Source organism: Amblyomma maculatum, chromosome 10, assembly GCF_055883805.1.
Source record: "Amblyomma maculatum isolate TAMU_Amacu chromosome 10, ASM5588380v1, whole genome shotgun sequence".
NCBI lineage: Eukaryota > Metazoa > Arthropoda > Arachnida > Ixodida > Ixodidae > Amblyomma > Amblyomma maculatum.
In genome coordinates, this window is record NC_139353.1 from 117,417,735 (window position 1) to 117,435,616 (window position 17,882).

General features: G+C 43.4%; 1 protein-coding gene across 1 annotated transcript in view; it reads right to left on the reverse strand.

Annotated features, from left to right (window-relative positions):
* Positions 1-10,202: 10,202 nt before the first annotated feature.
* The window catches only part of LOC146177313 (uncharacterized), a 218,312-nt gene continuing 210,632 nt past the window's right edge, over positions 10,203-17,882 (reverse strand). Inside the window, exon 13 of the mRNA XM_084580427.1 lies at positions 10,203-10,805. Coding sequence (XP_084436553.1) covers positions 10,615-10,805 — 191 coding nt within the window. The 3' untranslated portion in view covers positions 10,203-10,614. The remainder of the gene's footprint in view (positions 10,806-17,882) is intronic.

Sequence of the window (17,882 nt, forward strand, 5' to 3'; positions counted from 1 at the left end):
GCATAATAACGGACGAACACGCCCGACCTCTGCGCCAAAGCCCTTATCGTGTATCGCCGCGAGAACGCCAGGCCATTCGCGATCAAGTTGAGGAAATGCTGCGTGATGACGTAATCCAGCCACCGAACAGCTCCTGGGCGGCACCAGTCGTTTTGGTCAAGAAGAAAGACAGCACACTTCGCTTCTGCGTTGATTACCGCCGCTTGAATAGCATAACGAAGAAGGATGTCTACCCGCTTCCCCACATCGACGACACTCTCGACCGGCTCTCCAATGCAAGGTACTTCTTATCAATCGACCTGAAGAGCGGATATTGGCAAACCACAACCTCGAAATTCAAGGTGTCCCAGAACATGAGGATGAAAATGCCAGTGAGATTCTGTCAAAACTTGGTGATGCAGTCAAAGAGCCGATTACAGACGTAGATGTTGAGGCTTGCCATCGAGTTCCTACTCGAAACTCCGGAAAATCTAACATTGTTGTTCGATTCAAGTCCAAAGCCAAGCGTGATGGTGTGCTGCAGAAATCAAAAAAGATGCGGCTGACTACGGAGGATGTCGGACTGGATGACAAGATTTCAATCTATGTCAATGAACGCCTAACGCCCGAAAACAAAAACTTCTTGGAGCTACAGTAGCAAAAACAAAGGAACTTAGCTGGAAATACGCGTGGACGAAAAATGGGGCTATTTACGCACGCAAAACTGAAGAATCCAATGTCATTCGTCTGTATTTGCAGGATGGTCTGTCAAAAATGGCGTAGTAAGTGCTTGTGCTCAACAGACACATCTGATCGTGATCCTTAGACTAATATGGAAGAGACAGCACTTTTTACACCATGTGAGTTCAACCGTTGTCTAAGAAACAAAGACCGCGGTAAATATTTGCATATGCTACACTTAAACATGCAGTGCGCTTTAAATAAAACGGATCAAATGACAACTTTTTTGTCGAGTCTTAAATGCACCTTTGACGTAATCATGATGTTTGAAACATGGTATCGCTTTGACAGTGACATTATTCGAATTCCGGGATACCAGACTTTCATTCTTAACCGAATCTCGAAACGTGGTGGGGGCGTTGCTCTTCAAATCAAAGAAAGCTACTCGTGCCATATCTTATCAGAACACTGTCTGAGCGACCAGAACGTTGAGATGCTTACGGTTCATTCTGGTCGTCAATCCTTTACTGTTGTTTACCGCCCACAGCAAAGCAATATAAACGAGTTCCTTCGGGTTTTTGAAAAATAAATCAATTTCTTGTCAGATAATTTCTTATCTTGTATAGGAGGTAATTTTAATATAGACATGGGTGGCAACAGTTCTGCGCAACAAGAACTTACGATATTGCTTCAAGCTGCTGGCTTCCAGAACGTCATAAATAGGCCAACGCGCATAACGGCTACGTCTTCTAGCGTTATCGACCTTTTTATCACGAATTATAATGTGCCTCTTACCGCCGGGCGTTTCGCAGTAGACATCGGAGACCATCTGCCTATTTTCCTACGCATTGATACAAAATCCCGCTTAACACATAGCTTTAATTGCTGTCGGCAGCTTATTTCACAGAAAAACCTTGAAACATTTAGGTGCCGTATAGAGCAAACAAACTGGGAACCTGTTTTTTTTTAAGCACTAACTCGAATGTTGCCTATAGAGCTTTCTTGCGGATATTTTTACCAATCTATTATGATTGTTTTCCTAAGATTGAAGCAAAAGTGCCGAAAAACGCTCGCAAGCCGTGGATGTACCCACGACTTCTGCGGCTTGTAAAGAAGAAGCACAGAATGTTCGCTAAATTTATTAGCACGAAGGGTACAGCACTACTAGCCCGCTTTAAAGGATTTCGGAACTTCTTGAACAAAGAGATCAGGACAGCTAGGACTACTTACTACAATAACCTCTTTGATAAGAAACTATCTAATAATCCTAAAGAAAAATGGAGGTGCCTTAATCAACTTTTAAATAGAATCACTCATCCCAATACATAAAAAGCTTAACAGTAGATGGTATTGACCTAAATGGGCGTCCTTTGGCCAACGCTTTTAACGAATTTTTTACTGCAGTCGGGAGTCGATCTCACTGCCCTGACTTCTCTAAATTTCTGGGCGATAGAGTTTTGCAATCTCTCTTTTTTGAGCCGACAGATGAAAATGAGGTGTACTGTATTTTAAAAAGCCTCAAAAATACGACAAGCTTGGACTCTTGCGATCTCCGAAGTCGCCCAATAAAATATGTCTTGCCTTTAATAGTTCCATGTTTAACGCACATATATAACACTGCGCTAATTACAGCAAATTTTCCTGCTGATATGAAACTTGCTAGGGTGGCAGTAATCTTCAAAAAGGAAGACAGAAATAGTTTGAGTAATTACAGGCCAATATCTTTCTTACCTTTCTTCTCCAAGGGACTAGAACGCATAATTCATTCTCGAAAGCATAATTTCCTTCTAAAACACTCTATTATAAACGACTGCCGATATGGATTTACCAAACATAGGTCCAGAGAGCATGCCTTACTTGTTCAAAAAGAATATATATTAGGCAACATAGAATCCCAGAGGCTTACTCTTGCAATTTTTGTAGATTTCAGTAAGGCGTTTGATACACTAAATCATAATACCCTCTTTTCTAAACTCATACATTGTGGTATACGTGGCCATGCCCTCAACCTTCTCAAGTCATATATCTGCTCGCGATCCCAATATGTTGTTATCAATAATTGTCTTTCCGATGTGCTACAAATTTCGAATGGCGTGCTACAGAGCAGTCTTCTGGGTCCTATACTCTTTAACGTATATATTAATGATATTGTTAATATAAGCAACGAGATAAAATTCATTATTTACGCTGACGACACCAGCTTATTCTGCTCCTCTACTGATATTAATCAACTAACAAACTCTGCGAACAAGGTACTCGCTTTTTTGAAGGAATGGTCATGCTTAAATTCTTGGACGGTAAACAAAAAAAAAAACAAAGGCAATAATATTTCATGCTAAGGGCAAGCTAATAGCGAATGCGTCACCTATATTTTTCGGCGGCTCAAGAGTTGAATATGTCCAATCATTCACATCACTTGGAATAGATTTTACACACACAATGTCATGGGATACTTAGATATACAAAGTCTGCACTAAGCTTTCTAAATTCATATGCATTATCTCTCGTAATAAATATATTCTACCAACGAAAACGAAGCTTGACCTCTACTATGCATTCTTTTTCTCCTACTTAGGATACTGCTGTTTGGTGTGGGGAAATACAAATACAACTATGTCCAATTTGCAAAAGCTTTTTGTTCTGCAGAAGAAAATGCTACGCGTATAACAAATTTCTCCTATGACGCCCCAACCCGTCTCATACGGATGAAATACAAAATAATTCCAGTACCTAAGCTGTTCGAGTACAGGTTTGCTTGTTTTTATAAAAAACATACAGCACGAAATGACCCATTTTTGTCCCGCATTGTACAGCTGGTGCCACACAACACGCCCTATGCTACAAGAAACCCTGACATGTTTGAGGTACCCAGATGTAGAACAAACTATGGTTTTGCTATGTTGAAATATATACTGCCAATGTGTTTGAACACTTTTCTTTACAGCAAAATGAACAAAATGACTTTTTCTTTCCTCCGAGAAATGTTCACTGATTAGGTTGTATTGATAAGGAATGCGTCTATCGACAATTCATTTTTACTTTTTCCTTGTCATTGTATAACTTTTTTTTTCTGTTTCAAAGCACTGTCTCATTTTGTAACGCGTGATTTGTTCATTTTATATCGCACAAACTGCCGCTGCTGTTCATCGTCGACCTTACTGGTGGCGAAGCCCGTCAAGCGGTCATTGCGAACTGCGTTTTTTTTGGCAGCCGCGCTTTTTGTAAGACAAAAGCGGAATAAACATTAATTAATTCATTCATTCATTCCTTCGAAACTGGATGCATTTTTCGAAAAATTTGTCATTCACTAATGCATGTAACTCATGCGACCCAAGAGCGCGCCTGCGGCTCAGAGCCACTAACGCTGAATAGCTGATTCCAGTCACCGGCTCTATATTGCACAGGATATCCCAAAAATGAGGGCCAGAAATTACGAAAGAGCCGAATAAATGAGAGAAATAGTACGCCTTGTTTCGCTGAGCTTCCACCATGGAGCACGTTAGGTCCCTGCGCAGAGAGCTCGCATGTGGCAAAGAATACCACGTTTTTTTAACTACAGGCATTCACGCTGCGCAAAAGTATCTCTCACGCTATAGTTGTTGTAGTAGAGCACACAATATGTACAGTCATGAACAAAAGTGGTATAAAACACTTAGCCGGCGGTGGAGCTCTGGAAAACAGCATTGTAACTTCATCTATCGGCAGCTGTCGGGGATCGAGACAATAGCGAAGGTGCCCCATTTTATCGGCATGCATTTGTCACTATATGGCACTATGATGCAGTTTTCCCGATATCCATAACCAGCTGAGTGTTGTATACAACGTTTGCTCACTACTGTACTCAACTACGGTCGTAACGCAGGATGCAACTGACAAGGGCAGTCAACGAAGTGCGCCTTACTTTCTAGGGTTGAAAGTAGCATTGCATAGTTAAACATACTAAATTCGATACTGTAACTAAAAAATGAATTGAACCGTAGTATCCAATGTTCTCCCCATCTTCAAAAACCCATTTCGCTCTTAAACGTTAGTAGTTGTGCTAGCAGATGTAATTAGTGAGCGCCTCCACTTAAATTAGGCGGCTGCTTTTAAATACGTGGCAGCCCGACCGATCTTGAAAAAGCAATATATTCAATACAAGTTAATGAAAACTCACTTGTTGTTTATATTGTATGTGAACATAAAGGCACTTTGTTACGCAGTTCTAGCGTGCACTTTTCTTCGATTAAGAAGCATCGGGTATCGTATGATATGCGCTTGCCGGCTTCACAGCACGGAATGCAAGCGTAAGTTGCGCGTACACGACGAAAAGTCCCCATCTTGAATATACATAACTAAAGTCGATGTCCAAATGGCGGGTTTGCTGGATTCATCAATAAAATACTATGTCGCATTTTCTTAAACTGCAATAAAAGCATGAAGGAAGCGCCAGAACAAAAATCGATTTTGGGAATAAAAATTGATTTTAGGAATACATGCATTTACAAATACAGATTGGGAAAACGCAACTACTTGCCGTTGTGAGCACAGTTAATGTAGTGGCCCAAATTGAGTTGTCCACATTCTTTACTCTATTCAATCAACAATATGCACCGCTCTCATTCGGAACAGTTTAATGAATATTTTATACTATTCAATGTTTCACTTTCATCACTGAATGCTCCAACTGGTTCATTTCATGACAAAATACGATGTTAAATTACAGTTATTGATGATTGTAGGATATTTTAATATCTAAATTCAGGAGGGTAAGTCTTTACAAAGGCTAAGCTTGCATCGACAAATATCGCTGTAACAAAGAACGATAGGAGGCGACCATTAGGCTTGCTTGTTCAAAACTCCAGGTTATAGCTTCGATTACATTTTATTCCTCCAGATTCCAGCCATTTGGACTGAAGTTTAGTGTAGGTTTTGACACACAGCACATTCTTTCATCCGATCTCACGCTTCACACACTTTTACAATACTCTTTGTCCTTAATAGCATCTGAGACAATAAACTCCCAACTAAACACGCTTTTAAATGAGTTTGCAGTTTTAAAAAATAAGTGTTTGGTTTTGCGAAGGCACTTGATGCTTGACCATCGTAAGAGGACCTCCCCTTACAGGCTTACAAAGCTCCATAATTGTGGCGCGAGGACTGCGCCTCATTTATAGCGTGTCCTACGAGTTGTGTGAGGCGGCATTTCACGATCAGAGAAGCTGTACAGCCTGACCAAAACAGTCTTAAGAAGTGCGCTTTTTGTCATTGGCTGTCTGTGCTGTAAATACAAAATGACGAGACTTAAGCTCTCTTCTTCTCCGCAAGGCTTGTTTTCCACCCAAAATGCCTCGTTAAGACGCTTCTCGTGTCATTTATGGTAATTAAGAGCCTACAAAGAGCCCTCCTGCCTGCCATACACACACAGCCCTACCGCCTTCTGCAAGCCTGCCCTGTCCTTCCCTAGCTGCGTCTTGCCACGTGCTCACTTGACACATAAAATAAAAAAAAAGAGTTTGTTTCTTCGATCCTTTAGTTCCCTTTCTTTGCATGCCTGTTGGTCGCTCATATGTAGAATGCTACATATAAAACCCGTGCTGCTGGATGACAAGCGTTATAAGTCAGAAATGTTGGCCAGCCTGCAATATGTACTGAACTATTGCTTACCGTTTTGCATAAAGCAGTGACCGTTACGAGCGAAAACGATCTCTAGTATTTATAGCCAGCGTTGTCATGTTGCGAACCTCCGCGAGACTCCCATCGCATGCCTGAATATTTTTTCTCGGATGTTTCAATTGAATAGCACCTTAAAATTATAATGGCAGCTTATATGGCATGCATTTTAGGCCAGTGTAAAAGAACTCTCTTAGTCGTGAAGCGATCATGGGCCATTGCTGAAAAAAGCTTGCTTTACAAAGGCGCGTAGATTGATCCATTGTTGATAAGTTGGTTGGATATAGGCATAGCCATGGCGCGAAGATGAAACACTGTTGTTAGGAAAACGTCTCGAATTGACCAAATGTCCATGAAGGCCCTATGCCAACTTTTGCCACCAAAACGCCGTTGTAGAACCATTAATATTGTGCTAATAAGGCCGGTTCGAATACCTATAAGCAGGTAATACCAAACCTTGCTAGAAATATAGAAGTGATATGTTACGATGTCACTGCCAAAGGTGTAAAACAGGTGTGCTCTCTCGATTTTGATACTAAAATATCATCTTTTTTGCGGCACGTTTTTTTAAATACTGTGTTACGGAGGCCGCAGGTAAAACAGCGACGCCTTTGTAATTGAAAGAGCTATGTTCGAGGTTGCGCAGAGGCTTGTATGGATTTAAAGCGCAGCTTTCGCGTTATCCTGAGGTTTTTATGGCAAAACGCTCTGTATAAGCTAACACGTAATACATCCTAAGTTGGAATCCGCCGCTTTCTTTGCAGCTATTTCTTAGGTTATAAATAATTTAATGTCTTCCTAAAGAATGATATCTCATCCCTTAAGAACCACCCGCCTTCTGGTGAAAAAAACTGTTAGATGCGCGGAATGTCAGAACAGATGCACTTAAAGGCTCGAATAAGAAATGTAACCTGAGGCAGTGCCCTTTTGCACGATGCTCTGGATTCTCGGTGCACCCGGCTGTGCCGTTTTCGTGCCCTGTGTCGTTCTCTGTATTACATGATGTTCCGCTATACATCGTGTTATGCATTTCATCACACAATGACGCGCGCACACACATACACACTTGTTGTCACAAGGACAAGGAAGGACACACACGAGCGCTCATATGCGTCCTTGCTTGTCCTTTTTCTGTCCCAGCGCAGTGTTTGTTTGTTGGCATGTGTTATCAACAAGCAAAAATTGCCACCTTAATAGATTTCTGTTACAAAAAAGTGGCGTGATGTATTGAAGACTACGCCTAAAATTCAGAAAATGGTAGGCGTTGTATTTCTTCCACCAATTATTTGTTTTAACTCTACGTGTGGCACTGCCTGTAATCTGTTGTGTGAAATGGCAAATGTTCAACCATGGCGTCGGCCATATACTTCGGTGCAATACTTATCTTGTACAGGGTCGTCCACTTTAAGTGCGAACACGGCTCCGCGTGGCCGCGCTCCGCGAAGCGCCAGCGGATCCGGCGCGTTCGCGCATCGAAGCAAAGCCGCGCAGGCGCACAGGGGCCCGGAGGAGGAGCTTCGTGTCGTCTGCTACAGCGCTGGCGCGCACCTCGCTTGCATTGCTGGAAAGCAGACGACACGAAGCTCCTCCTCCGGGCCCCTGTGCGCCTGCGCGGCTTTGCTTCGATGCGCGAACGCGCCGGATCCGCTGGCGCTTCGCGGAGCGCGGTCACGCGGAGCCGTGTTCGCACTTAGAGTGGACGACCCTGTACATAGAAGCCGAGGGGGTGTGACGCCGACGACGAGAGATGGCGGTTTTTGAACACTATTATACCTGCTTATAACAAGCTAAAGCATCACAACAGTGGCTAAATGGTTAAAAGGCTCAGCTATTGAAGCCACGTACCCGATTTGAACCCGGCTGGCTTCCATCCGTTACTAACGTTTTGTCAAGTGTGAAAGCTCTACATGAAATCACGATAAGTCATTGGTCAATCATAGTATTCACTATCTGCTTTGGCTGGTGAGCTTGAAATCTTTTTCAGGAGGCTCGCGAGCTGCAGGCAAAAGATCAGTCTCAGTTTCAATTATCCAAGCAAGGCCATGTTGTTGTCACCTAAAGAAGGAGCTCAGCTAATGAAATCGAAGGCAGAAAAGAAATAATGGGGAAACAAGACCTTGCGCACCTGGCGACAGGGCGCGGGTGTGGGTCACCCTTTTACGACGACGGCTAAGTCAAAAACTCTTCCCTCGCACTTCCTGCCATGCGAATATCGTGCTCAGGTACAGAGTCATTTCCGAATAATTTTAAAAACATCGGTAGTCTGCGGGTCATGAAGTTATTCATGTGGTCCTCCTCATGCCTTATGACGAGCGATATATTTGCTCCGTAATCCTGTGTAGTGTTTTCTGCCACTTCCTTTACTCCAAGCACCTAGACGATGTTTCGTTTTTTCACTGTGACAATCAGTCATTTAGTGATCATAATTCTAGAGCCTCGAGAGAGTTGTTCCCGCAAGACGGTGCCTGAAAGGAACCGGAATTTCCGGCTAGTAGAAGCTCTCGCTTTGGGCTGCTGTCGACGTCTTCTATTATCGACCTGTGGCATTGCTTATTAGCTTAACGAACGAGGCTTGACGTATTGCATCATGCGTGACAGCTTAAAAGTCCGTCACTTTATAAGAGGTCATGAATTCATGTCTAGCCAAGCTTTGTCATATGACATGATGACAAAAATAGCGATAAAAACTGTTTAGGCAGCCTCGTGTGAATAATATTTCTTCGTAATACTAATGTGCTACGGTTTCATCATCAGAATCATCGCATAATTCAGAATGATACAAAAAAGTAAGTATGCAGCACAGAAAAAAAAGTCCACGTGATTTGGAATGGCTCGCAAATGATATATGCCGTGAAACCACGGTCACGTTTCCGAGTATTATGTTAGGCAAGTACGACTTGAAACAAAATCAAGACGCTACGCTAGAGTCACGCAAAAAGAACCTCGGAATTAAGTATAACAACAAAGAATGATGTCATCACACTAAAGTCACGCAGCCAAGCAGGATACTTGCTTCAGTATCACTTCTAATAGGCATTTACTGGATACTATTTGGCCAAAGGGATGCCCAGAATAAAACCACGCGACAAGGAGGTGTTTGGTTCAGAATCATCTATGGCAAAAAACGCTAACGCTTTCGCAATTCTGCGCTGAAGCAGATTTCAGTGTGCTTGTAATTTTTTTTAGCATTTCGTGAGGACGTTGTTTTAAGTGCATCATCGTACGCGTCTTTTGGTGGAATGATAACCTGAATATGTTTTCTAAATCACATTGGGAAACTGTGTACTGGCTGTCTCGTTCGTCCACTAAAGTTTCATGCTCTGCTACGTGAGAAAGTCAGCTAATAAGTATAAAGGGTGGCAGCTTAAGGACCGCTGCCGTACCCTCGCTGTAGAAATATAATGTTTTTCATTGCCATCATCATCATCACCATCATCTACCGAAGAATGATAGTTTTTCACCGCATACTTAATCACGCATAATTAACCTTATGAAGAACGTGGAATATCAGTTACTTCATCACAAGGATAATATTATTTGTTCATACAGAGAACACCTTCGGTGTTGATACTTGGCAGATAAAACAGAGCCCATTTTTAGCTGAGTTGGATTAGAGAGGCTATGTAGGTTTTGCTCGCAACCATAATGACAAACAGAACCAAAGTGCTCAATTGACACTCACTTCATTAAATGGGCTTAATTGTTAGAACGCCAGACGTCTGAGTGCAAAATAGCAAGTGGCATACTAGTGACAGAGGCACGCGACTACAATGGACTTGCAGTAAGCAGGAGCCCAGCAGAGCAGAGCTACTGCGTTCCAGATAATCTGACTCACTTCGGGACGTTCAATCTTTTGTAGAAGCAAGGCACACAGAAAACAAACAAACAAGCAAATCTGGCCATCTTTATTGCAGACAAATCAGATAAAAATACGCGCTTACAGCCAATGTCGGTTCTGGGCATTGGTTGCTCCTCCTGGAATTTAAGCCTAATATGCGTACCATGAGTGTTGTGACGTGGTTTCCGTATGGCCAATGACGATTCTGCGTTACAAATGACCAGTCTTCTGAGGCTGGTTCTTTCATCATTTAAACTGAAAAATTCCTTCAAGTAAACGAAACAAAACACAAACTGCTGTCGAAAAGCAGAATCTCTTAAGTATGAGAGGGAACCAGTGATGAAATACTGCGTGTTCTTGTTTGCAAATTACGGTTTTATACACTTGTTCTCAGAATTTTACTGGATATATTACCTGTATTTCAAATGTTTTGTGCGCGTAGGTTCAAAATCAGACCAGAATAGCTAATAGACACCTAATACAGATTTTCTTTTCTTGGGCGTCCGAGTTAAAATATCGTTTCCAGTGCAATCGTCCCTTAGGCTGAACACGTCAGTCACAGGCTGCATACACATCTCCTTCATTGTGTTGAAGCATGACTCCTCGTTGGTCCAATTAGCATTTGAGTGTCCCCATAATGCACAGTGCGGTTTACCTGTGAAGACAAAGAGGAAATAATTAGAGTCACCAAATATTTGGCGTCGTATAGGGCCACTCAGGCTCAATCACCAACTGCGAAAGCTGCAAGCGAAAAATTCCTCGACAACATCAAAAGGGGATCTCTGAGCTACCGCTTAGTGTTTGTACTAATATGACCGAGAAATTGTTATTCATCACATCTGAACATCCCAAGCGAATCGATTTGCGCTTGCTGTAGAGCAGGTGCGTACGCATGCGGTCGAATGAGCAATGGTAGGAGAACTTTCAAAAGAATAATCATACCTACTTATTAAAGATATTTATTGTTTCCTTGTTTGCTTGTAAATTGAAAAACTTTCACTAACTGAAGTGCACTAGATTCAGTAATCTTCTACTGACAGTAAAGCTGATGGAAATGAAGCGTAGATGCTGTAGGCAACAGCAGTAGGATGAGGCGTGTACGTAGGTATATCATATCTATTCTTTTCCTTTAGACGCTGGATCATATCTGCGCTACAGAAACGACTTTGAAAATGACCAAGTAACTATCATTTGTTACATCACATTATATTACAGACATTATCGTTTGAAGCAAAGTCAAAATGTAGCTTGCAGATAGCTTTATTTCAGAACAATAAAGTTGACAAATCTCATTTATGCTGAAGCCCTACGCATAACGTACAGTACAAAAGTACTTTAGGAATCATTCATGTGTGTCTTTTAAAGATTCGCGAGTAAATATATTTTTTCTCATCAATGCTGTCAAAACAAGACAATAAAATCCAAGACATCTACATGCCCTCTACCGTTTAAAAATTTTCGAACGTGGTTTCACCCATACGTAATAATGCTATATTAGTAGCCAGTTATCTGAGGAAACCACATAGCGCTGTAAACATTCGCAGTAGGGGGCGAAAAGGAAGACTTGAATCCACAAGCCCCAATGTTTATGCAGAACGGGTTTTTTACTTTGGCAAAGCAACCAATAATAGTGAGATTGAATTTCATAAAACATAAGCTGTTTCTGTATAGAAGTACGCTTTACAAAATAAATTTATCCCTTGGATTTTGCAAATCATAATTACAGAAATACTTCAAGTATAGGCAATTAGATATATCTTCTAAGAACTACAGAGGATAAAAAATTCTGTAGCGGCGATTTCAGAAAATTCTGACAGCCTGTGCTTCTTATCTTGTCCTGGCATCCAACTGTACGCATAGCACGCAGACGCCTTGCTTTTATGCCTACGTAGAAATCGAAAGCAAAACCTTGATAAAAGCTGTTTCGTTGGGTCCTCATCCAAGCGCGTTATGCACTGAGCCAACGCGGAGGGGCGATTGTAGAAAGTGGATGCTAATAAAAAACAAAGGCAGGTATTCGAAGAAATTTGATCAATATATTCACGCAAAACGTTTTCTTATAATCCATATTATCCTTCTTGAAAAAGTGGGTGATTACATTTAGAACGAATAGCTTTGTGATAGTTTCAGTTTATTTTGCTCAACTAGTACTACAGACTATGATATTTCTTTTTACACCATTAAGAAATATGAATAGAGGTGTGCCGCAGAAAATCTTCCTTTAAATACCAATCTGCTTTTCTTTATACGTAATTGAAAGACATGATATCAAGAATAGGCTCCTATACAAAATGGTCTCATCTGTTACAGCAGGGATCAAAAATAGATATTCTAGCTTTAAAAGTGGCGACTACTCGGTTGTAGACGCTATATCTATTGCATAAGTATTGCAACTGCCTACTATTGTTACCCTCTAGTCCATTAACTACATTTCATTCAATAACATTGCGCACGTGTTTCATTCCTTTATTTCTGCCTGGCGTTCGTGCTTCCCCCACTTCCACTACTTTGCTTATGCTGTTTAATAATTCCTTTCAAATGAATCTGCTGTCGTGGTGAGTCTATCCAGTTTTCAATACTTGCGCTTGTTAAGAATTTTCTGCTGTTGCGTTCACTCTTCTAGCGCTTTCCGCCGCGCACATCTAAACATGTCTTAAAGAATTGCTTTCAAACGTTTACATCCTGTAGACTGTATACTAGTTCAGAACACCTATTTTTAACACCGCATCATGGTACTGATAATTTTGCAATATATAGCAGCCAAAGAATACAAATCACGTTATACGCATAATTGCCTTCCCTATCTTACATACCGTAATTGGACGAGAGCGTTTTCAGTGTTCATATTTCCCCAAAGTTTTTCAATAATTTTTTTCAGATAGTTGTACTTGTATCAGTCAGTCAGTAAGTCAGTTTTTTTTTTATTTGCCGGAAATCACTCCTTCCTGCGGATGGCAGAGACAAAAGGCATGGTTGCCTTTTGGTAGAGCATCCGCCTGGCATTCGGGAGGTACCGGGTTCGATCCCTGGTGCCGCCGGTTACCCACCGGTTTTTAAAAGGGTACAAGCTTTTCCCCCGGGCTGGTGCTTGGCTCGTCTGGGGTGAAATGCTTGGGAAAAGGGGTCACAGCCTAAATAGTTGCGCCGTTGTGGCAGTGATTCGTTCCGCCATGGGACAACAATAAGTCCGCCTCGCACGGCAAAAAGCTCATTATGTGGCCCTTTTTTTTTAGTGCTGGAAAACCCTGTGACTGATGCCCACACCCAGTTTTTCTTTATCCTTACCAGCCATGTTGGCAACCCGACCTATGAACCCGTCCTTTGCAGGTCATTAGTTTGTTCGAAACTTTAAGCCCTCGAAGGAGCACAGTAGGGTTTGTGCGCCTTTAATAACACATTTTGCTATTGAAATAAATATATAACCCATGAAACTCATGGTATTTCCTAAATGGCATTTCATGCTGGCATTTTCAGTACAGAGCTCACTAAGTCATTCAAATGATGGGTAATATTCTTTCTCTTCCCCTTCGGCCTCGATGTCGCGCGGAAGCTAAACTTTTGTTTTGATGGTGCCGCAGACGATAACAAATAACTGTACTTGTTTATATACCAAACATGGCGCTGAGGCAAACTGCTTTGTTCGAACAGGTACCACACGCGACTGGGGTTAGGCGGAACTGCGGAAATCGAAAATTGTACTGCGAGCACACTGGACGCAATCGTCAGACACTAAACTTTAGCTCCCTTCCCCGGAACATGGAGCCCAACCTGCATGTGGCCTGTATAGCAGTCCGGGTGAAGTATGTACAACCAAATCTAGCTACAAAATCACCAATGGTGCACAAGGACGCGGCTTCCTATACAGGAAGCTCACATAACAGCGCAGTGACGGTAGCTATTCATTCCAGCCTAAAGTAATTAGCTAGCGCGTCAGTGAGGGAATGCACGGTAACCGGAGTAGAGGAGCTGACCGCTGCTCTAGTGTTGGTAGCCGGGTATCGAAGCAACACATCCTTTACCATTCTTACAGATTTGAGAGAATCTTGCCGTAACTTCATGAACCTTGCCGTAACGTCGTGCATAGGTCGCGCCGCGCTCAGGCTCCTCCAGAGCACGATCCCACCAAAAGTCATACACGACATCTACTGGGTGCCAGGACACGCAGAATTAGCGGGGAACGAATGCGCCGACGAGGTAGCTCGAGGGTATACGAGCCGCGCTTTCTCCCAATCGGACGTTCTACCCGAGTGAGTGGGCCCTACGTACTCAGACATTTCAACTACTATAAGGGGATGAGGATCCGCTATCCGCCACCTCATCGTGATCTAAATCAGCAAGAAGCATGTGTACTGGCGAAGACTGCAGACAGGAACATTCCCGAACCTGCATATCCTTAGGAAGATTTACCTGTTGCAATATCGGGACGTCTTCCCGTGGTGTGGTAACGAACCTTCGTTATACCACATCACGCGGGAATGCAGTAAGAACGATAACTTTCGTAAAGACCCGTGTGCGGAACAGTGGGATAGCCGGCTCCCTAGCGGCAATCTGGGTTGCCAACAAGGTCTGATCCAGCACGCCCAGCGAGCAGCGAAGCTCTGCGGAGCCCTGGAATAGGAGCACCGACCCTGTGAGAAGAAGGAAGATGTACCCCTTCTTTCTCGTATACTACTAGCACAATGCCTTTCTATAGGAATTAACGTCTTTCCTATCCTATCGTAACCTATTCTGAAGTTCGTCTGAATTATTGACTCGGATTAGGTCGTGAAATGTTTTTGTTGGGAATGTATCATTCAGTAAATATAAGACAAACTGAATGTCTTTTCAGATTAGCAGAGGGAAGAAAAAACAGTTGAACAGAGAAACAGCTTAGATAGACTGGATCACATGTATGCTCTACAAGCATTTACGGAGCCATATTTCTAAAGTACAATTTTTTTTAATATCAGCGGACGCCGGTCTGAAAGTGCTTACCGATTGAATCGAAGCAGGGGCGGAATTTACCTCCATGTAAAAACAAATTTTCATCAGGTCATACACGAATTCTCACAAACAACGGTTCATTATGAGTCGCTTACCATCAAATGTGGATCTGCAATTTCAACAGTTTATCGCCAGCCTTCAGGTAGCCTTTGTCACTTCATTCATCAGCAGACTGCTGGAATATGCATCTGCGTGATGGATGCCTGTTGTCCTGATTGGCTACTTTAATATCTTAGTGGCACTATTAAGTCCTCAGACACTACAGCACCTTGATGTCATTTAATATTTCCACTGTGCAAACGTTATCTACTTAAGAACACAAGTGACGCTGCAGAGGTAATAGCGAATCGATTTGTGTGTAGCCAGCCATCCTCAAAACATTGCTCTATCAGGCATTCTGATGTTTCACTAGTTTGATCACTTGTCAATTTTTGCTCTTTCCCACGCGTAAATAGGCAGACAAGCGCAGCCATATTCTCCCTGTCTTCTACCGAAAAATTAATTACAACACAATAAAGATTTTCCGGACCTTGACAGGAGTGCAATAGGACCATCACTATAACGAGATAAATCCTAGTTTGTCTTACATATTTTCTCCCACAGTTAAGGAAAGCTAAAATAAAGCTAAGAACAACTACGTTATAAACGATACTATATAATAAGGAGGGCTGATACCAGGCCGCCTCTAGCTTTCTTTAATCCCCGGCTATCCCCCCGGCCGTCATAATGCCTACATGGTGCCGTGTCTTTCCCGCGCGCTCCCAGTCCCAAAACTCCTCTTCCTTCTCTTGGTTCTGTTTGCAGATTCCTGCGCGAATCTGCAACAGCTCCGCGCCCTCAGGTGAAAGGCAGATCGAAGCTGTGTTACCTCAATTATTTCTGAGGGACACCATGCTGAACTCGGTACCAGCATCTCGCTCGTGAATCTCGTCAATGTTATGAGATGCTTGACGTTGATCGGTTTTGAAGTTCCGCAACTGGGACACCGACAGTACAGACCAAGTTGGATATTGTGGGGGCGTGGTAGCAAATTCAAATCTTACTTCCTAAACAACACCTATAGTCCAAGGATATCCAATCATTCTTCTGATATATGCCCACTAACAAACTTAGCTGATCCGTCGTCTTGAGGGACCGCAATACATCAATCACTTGGTTCAGATAAGAGTCCAGTATGTATTGTGCACTATTAGGTTTGGGTCGCGTGCGCCTGAGTATCGCACCGCTGCCAGCAGTTATTGCATTCGGGGCTCGCGTGCTCAGCCCACCGCTGACGCCAGTTATTGCATGGGGCTCGCGGCCCCTCGGTAGCGTTGGCCTGGCGGCTCCGTGGCTCGGCGGATAGTATCAACGGTCCCAGAAAACACGAGGCGTCTTCTAACGAAACACCCTTTACTACAACACCATGAAGAAACGGGCAGAGAAGCCGACCCGGAGACAATACAGACACTCTCACACGGCTGGTGTCTAGTCCTCTGTACGGCGCGTCAAAGTAGTCTCTGTCGTAGTGGAGTCTGCCGCTGTTTTTTATAGGCTTGCTAGTTCACAGGGAAAGGGAGAGCCCTGCATGTCCCGACACGAGACGATGACTCAATCGCAGGTGGCCCGACCGCATCTCCTCCACCTCCTGCAGACGGGCGAGGGCGACGCACTCTCCCTCGAGCTCTGGGCTTGGCCGGCGTTTGCACACACACGCACGCACACACATTTCGCGCGTGTCAACATCACGTCAAGACTTGCCCGAGGGAGGAAGCGTTGGGTGGCCGATGGACGGCGCCGAAATGGCTGATCCGCTCGCGGTTCTGCCTTCTGCTATGCGGTGGCCGCGTCAGCTGTCCCACTTGTCGGTGGCGAAACGCAACAGCACCTAGGTAGTTTTCCCACAACCTGTGGCACCCATTATAATGACGAAGTAGGAATGATGTATTGCGTCCAAGATGCTGTCTTAACAGCTGTAGACCCGAAGTTCAAAGTGTACGTTCAGTTACGCGTTTAAATTTCGCATCGTGGCCCCTTGGTGATTCTAACTGTTCGATATATCGTATTCATCGCTGATCTACTTGATCGTCATCGTAGCCATGGGCCCTCATCAATCCACAGTTTTCAATTACGGTCGAAGCGCACCACGCACGAGCGCACCATGTTTTTGTGTATAAACTTTGACACCACTTGTGCTGTTTCCAGGTGACGAACTACTTTTATTCAGATTCATTAGGCTGCTTCACTTTTTCTGGAAGAGTGAGAGTTCAGTTCAGTTCAGGCGTTCAGTCGTGTCCGACTCTTCGTGACCCTATGGACCATGTCACGCCACGCTTTCCGGTCTAGACTGGCCATATGGTTTTCTTGGCAGGAAATACTGGAGTGGGTTGCCATTACCTTCTCCAGTGAATCACATTTTGTCAGAACTCTCTGCCGTGATATGTCTATCTTAGGTGGCCCTACACAGCAGAGCTCACGACGTCATCGAGTTTCGCAAGCCCCTCCGCCACGACAAGGCAGTGATCCATGAAGGAGTGATCCATGAAGAGTGAGAGTATCGATTCCCAAAGCACTGACGTTCTTATGCTGTTCTTTTTGGATCTCTGGCATGATGCTCACTTCGTAAGATTCCGCCTTCTCTGTCCTCTTGTTGACCCCCCCGTATGCCTGGCACAAAGGTGAAAACGCTGGCGCACTAGACACAGGGCCCAGGACTGGAAATTTATATTCAAGCTGTAACTCAACGTTGCAACGCACCGCGTCAACACTC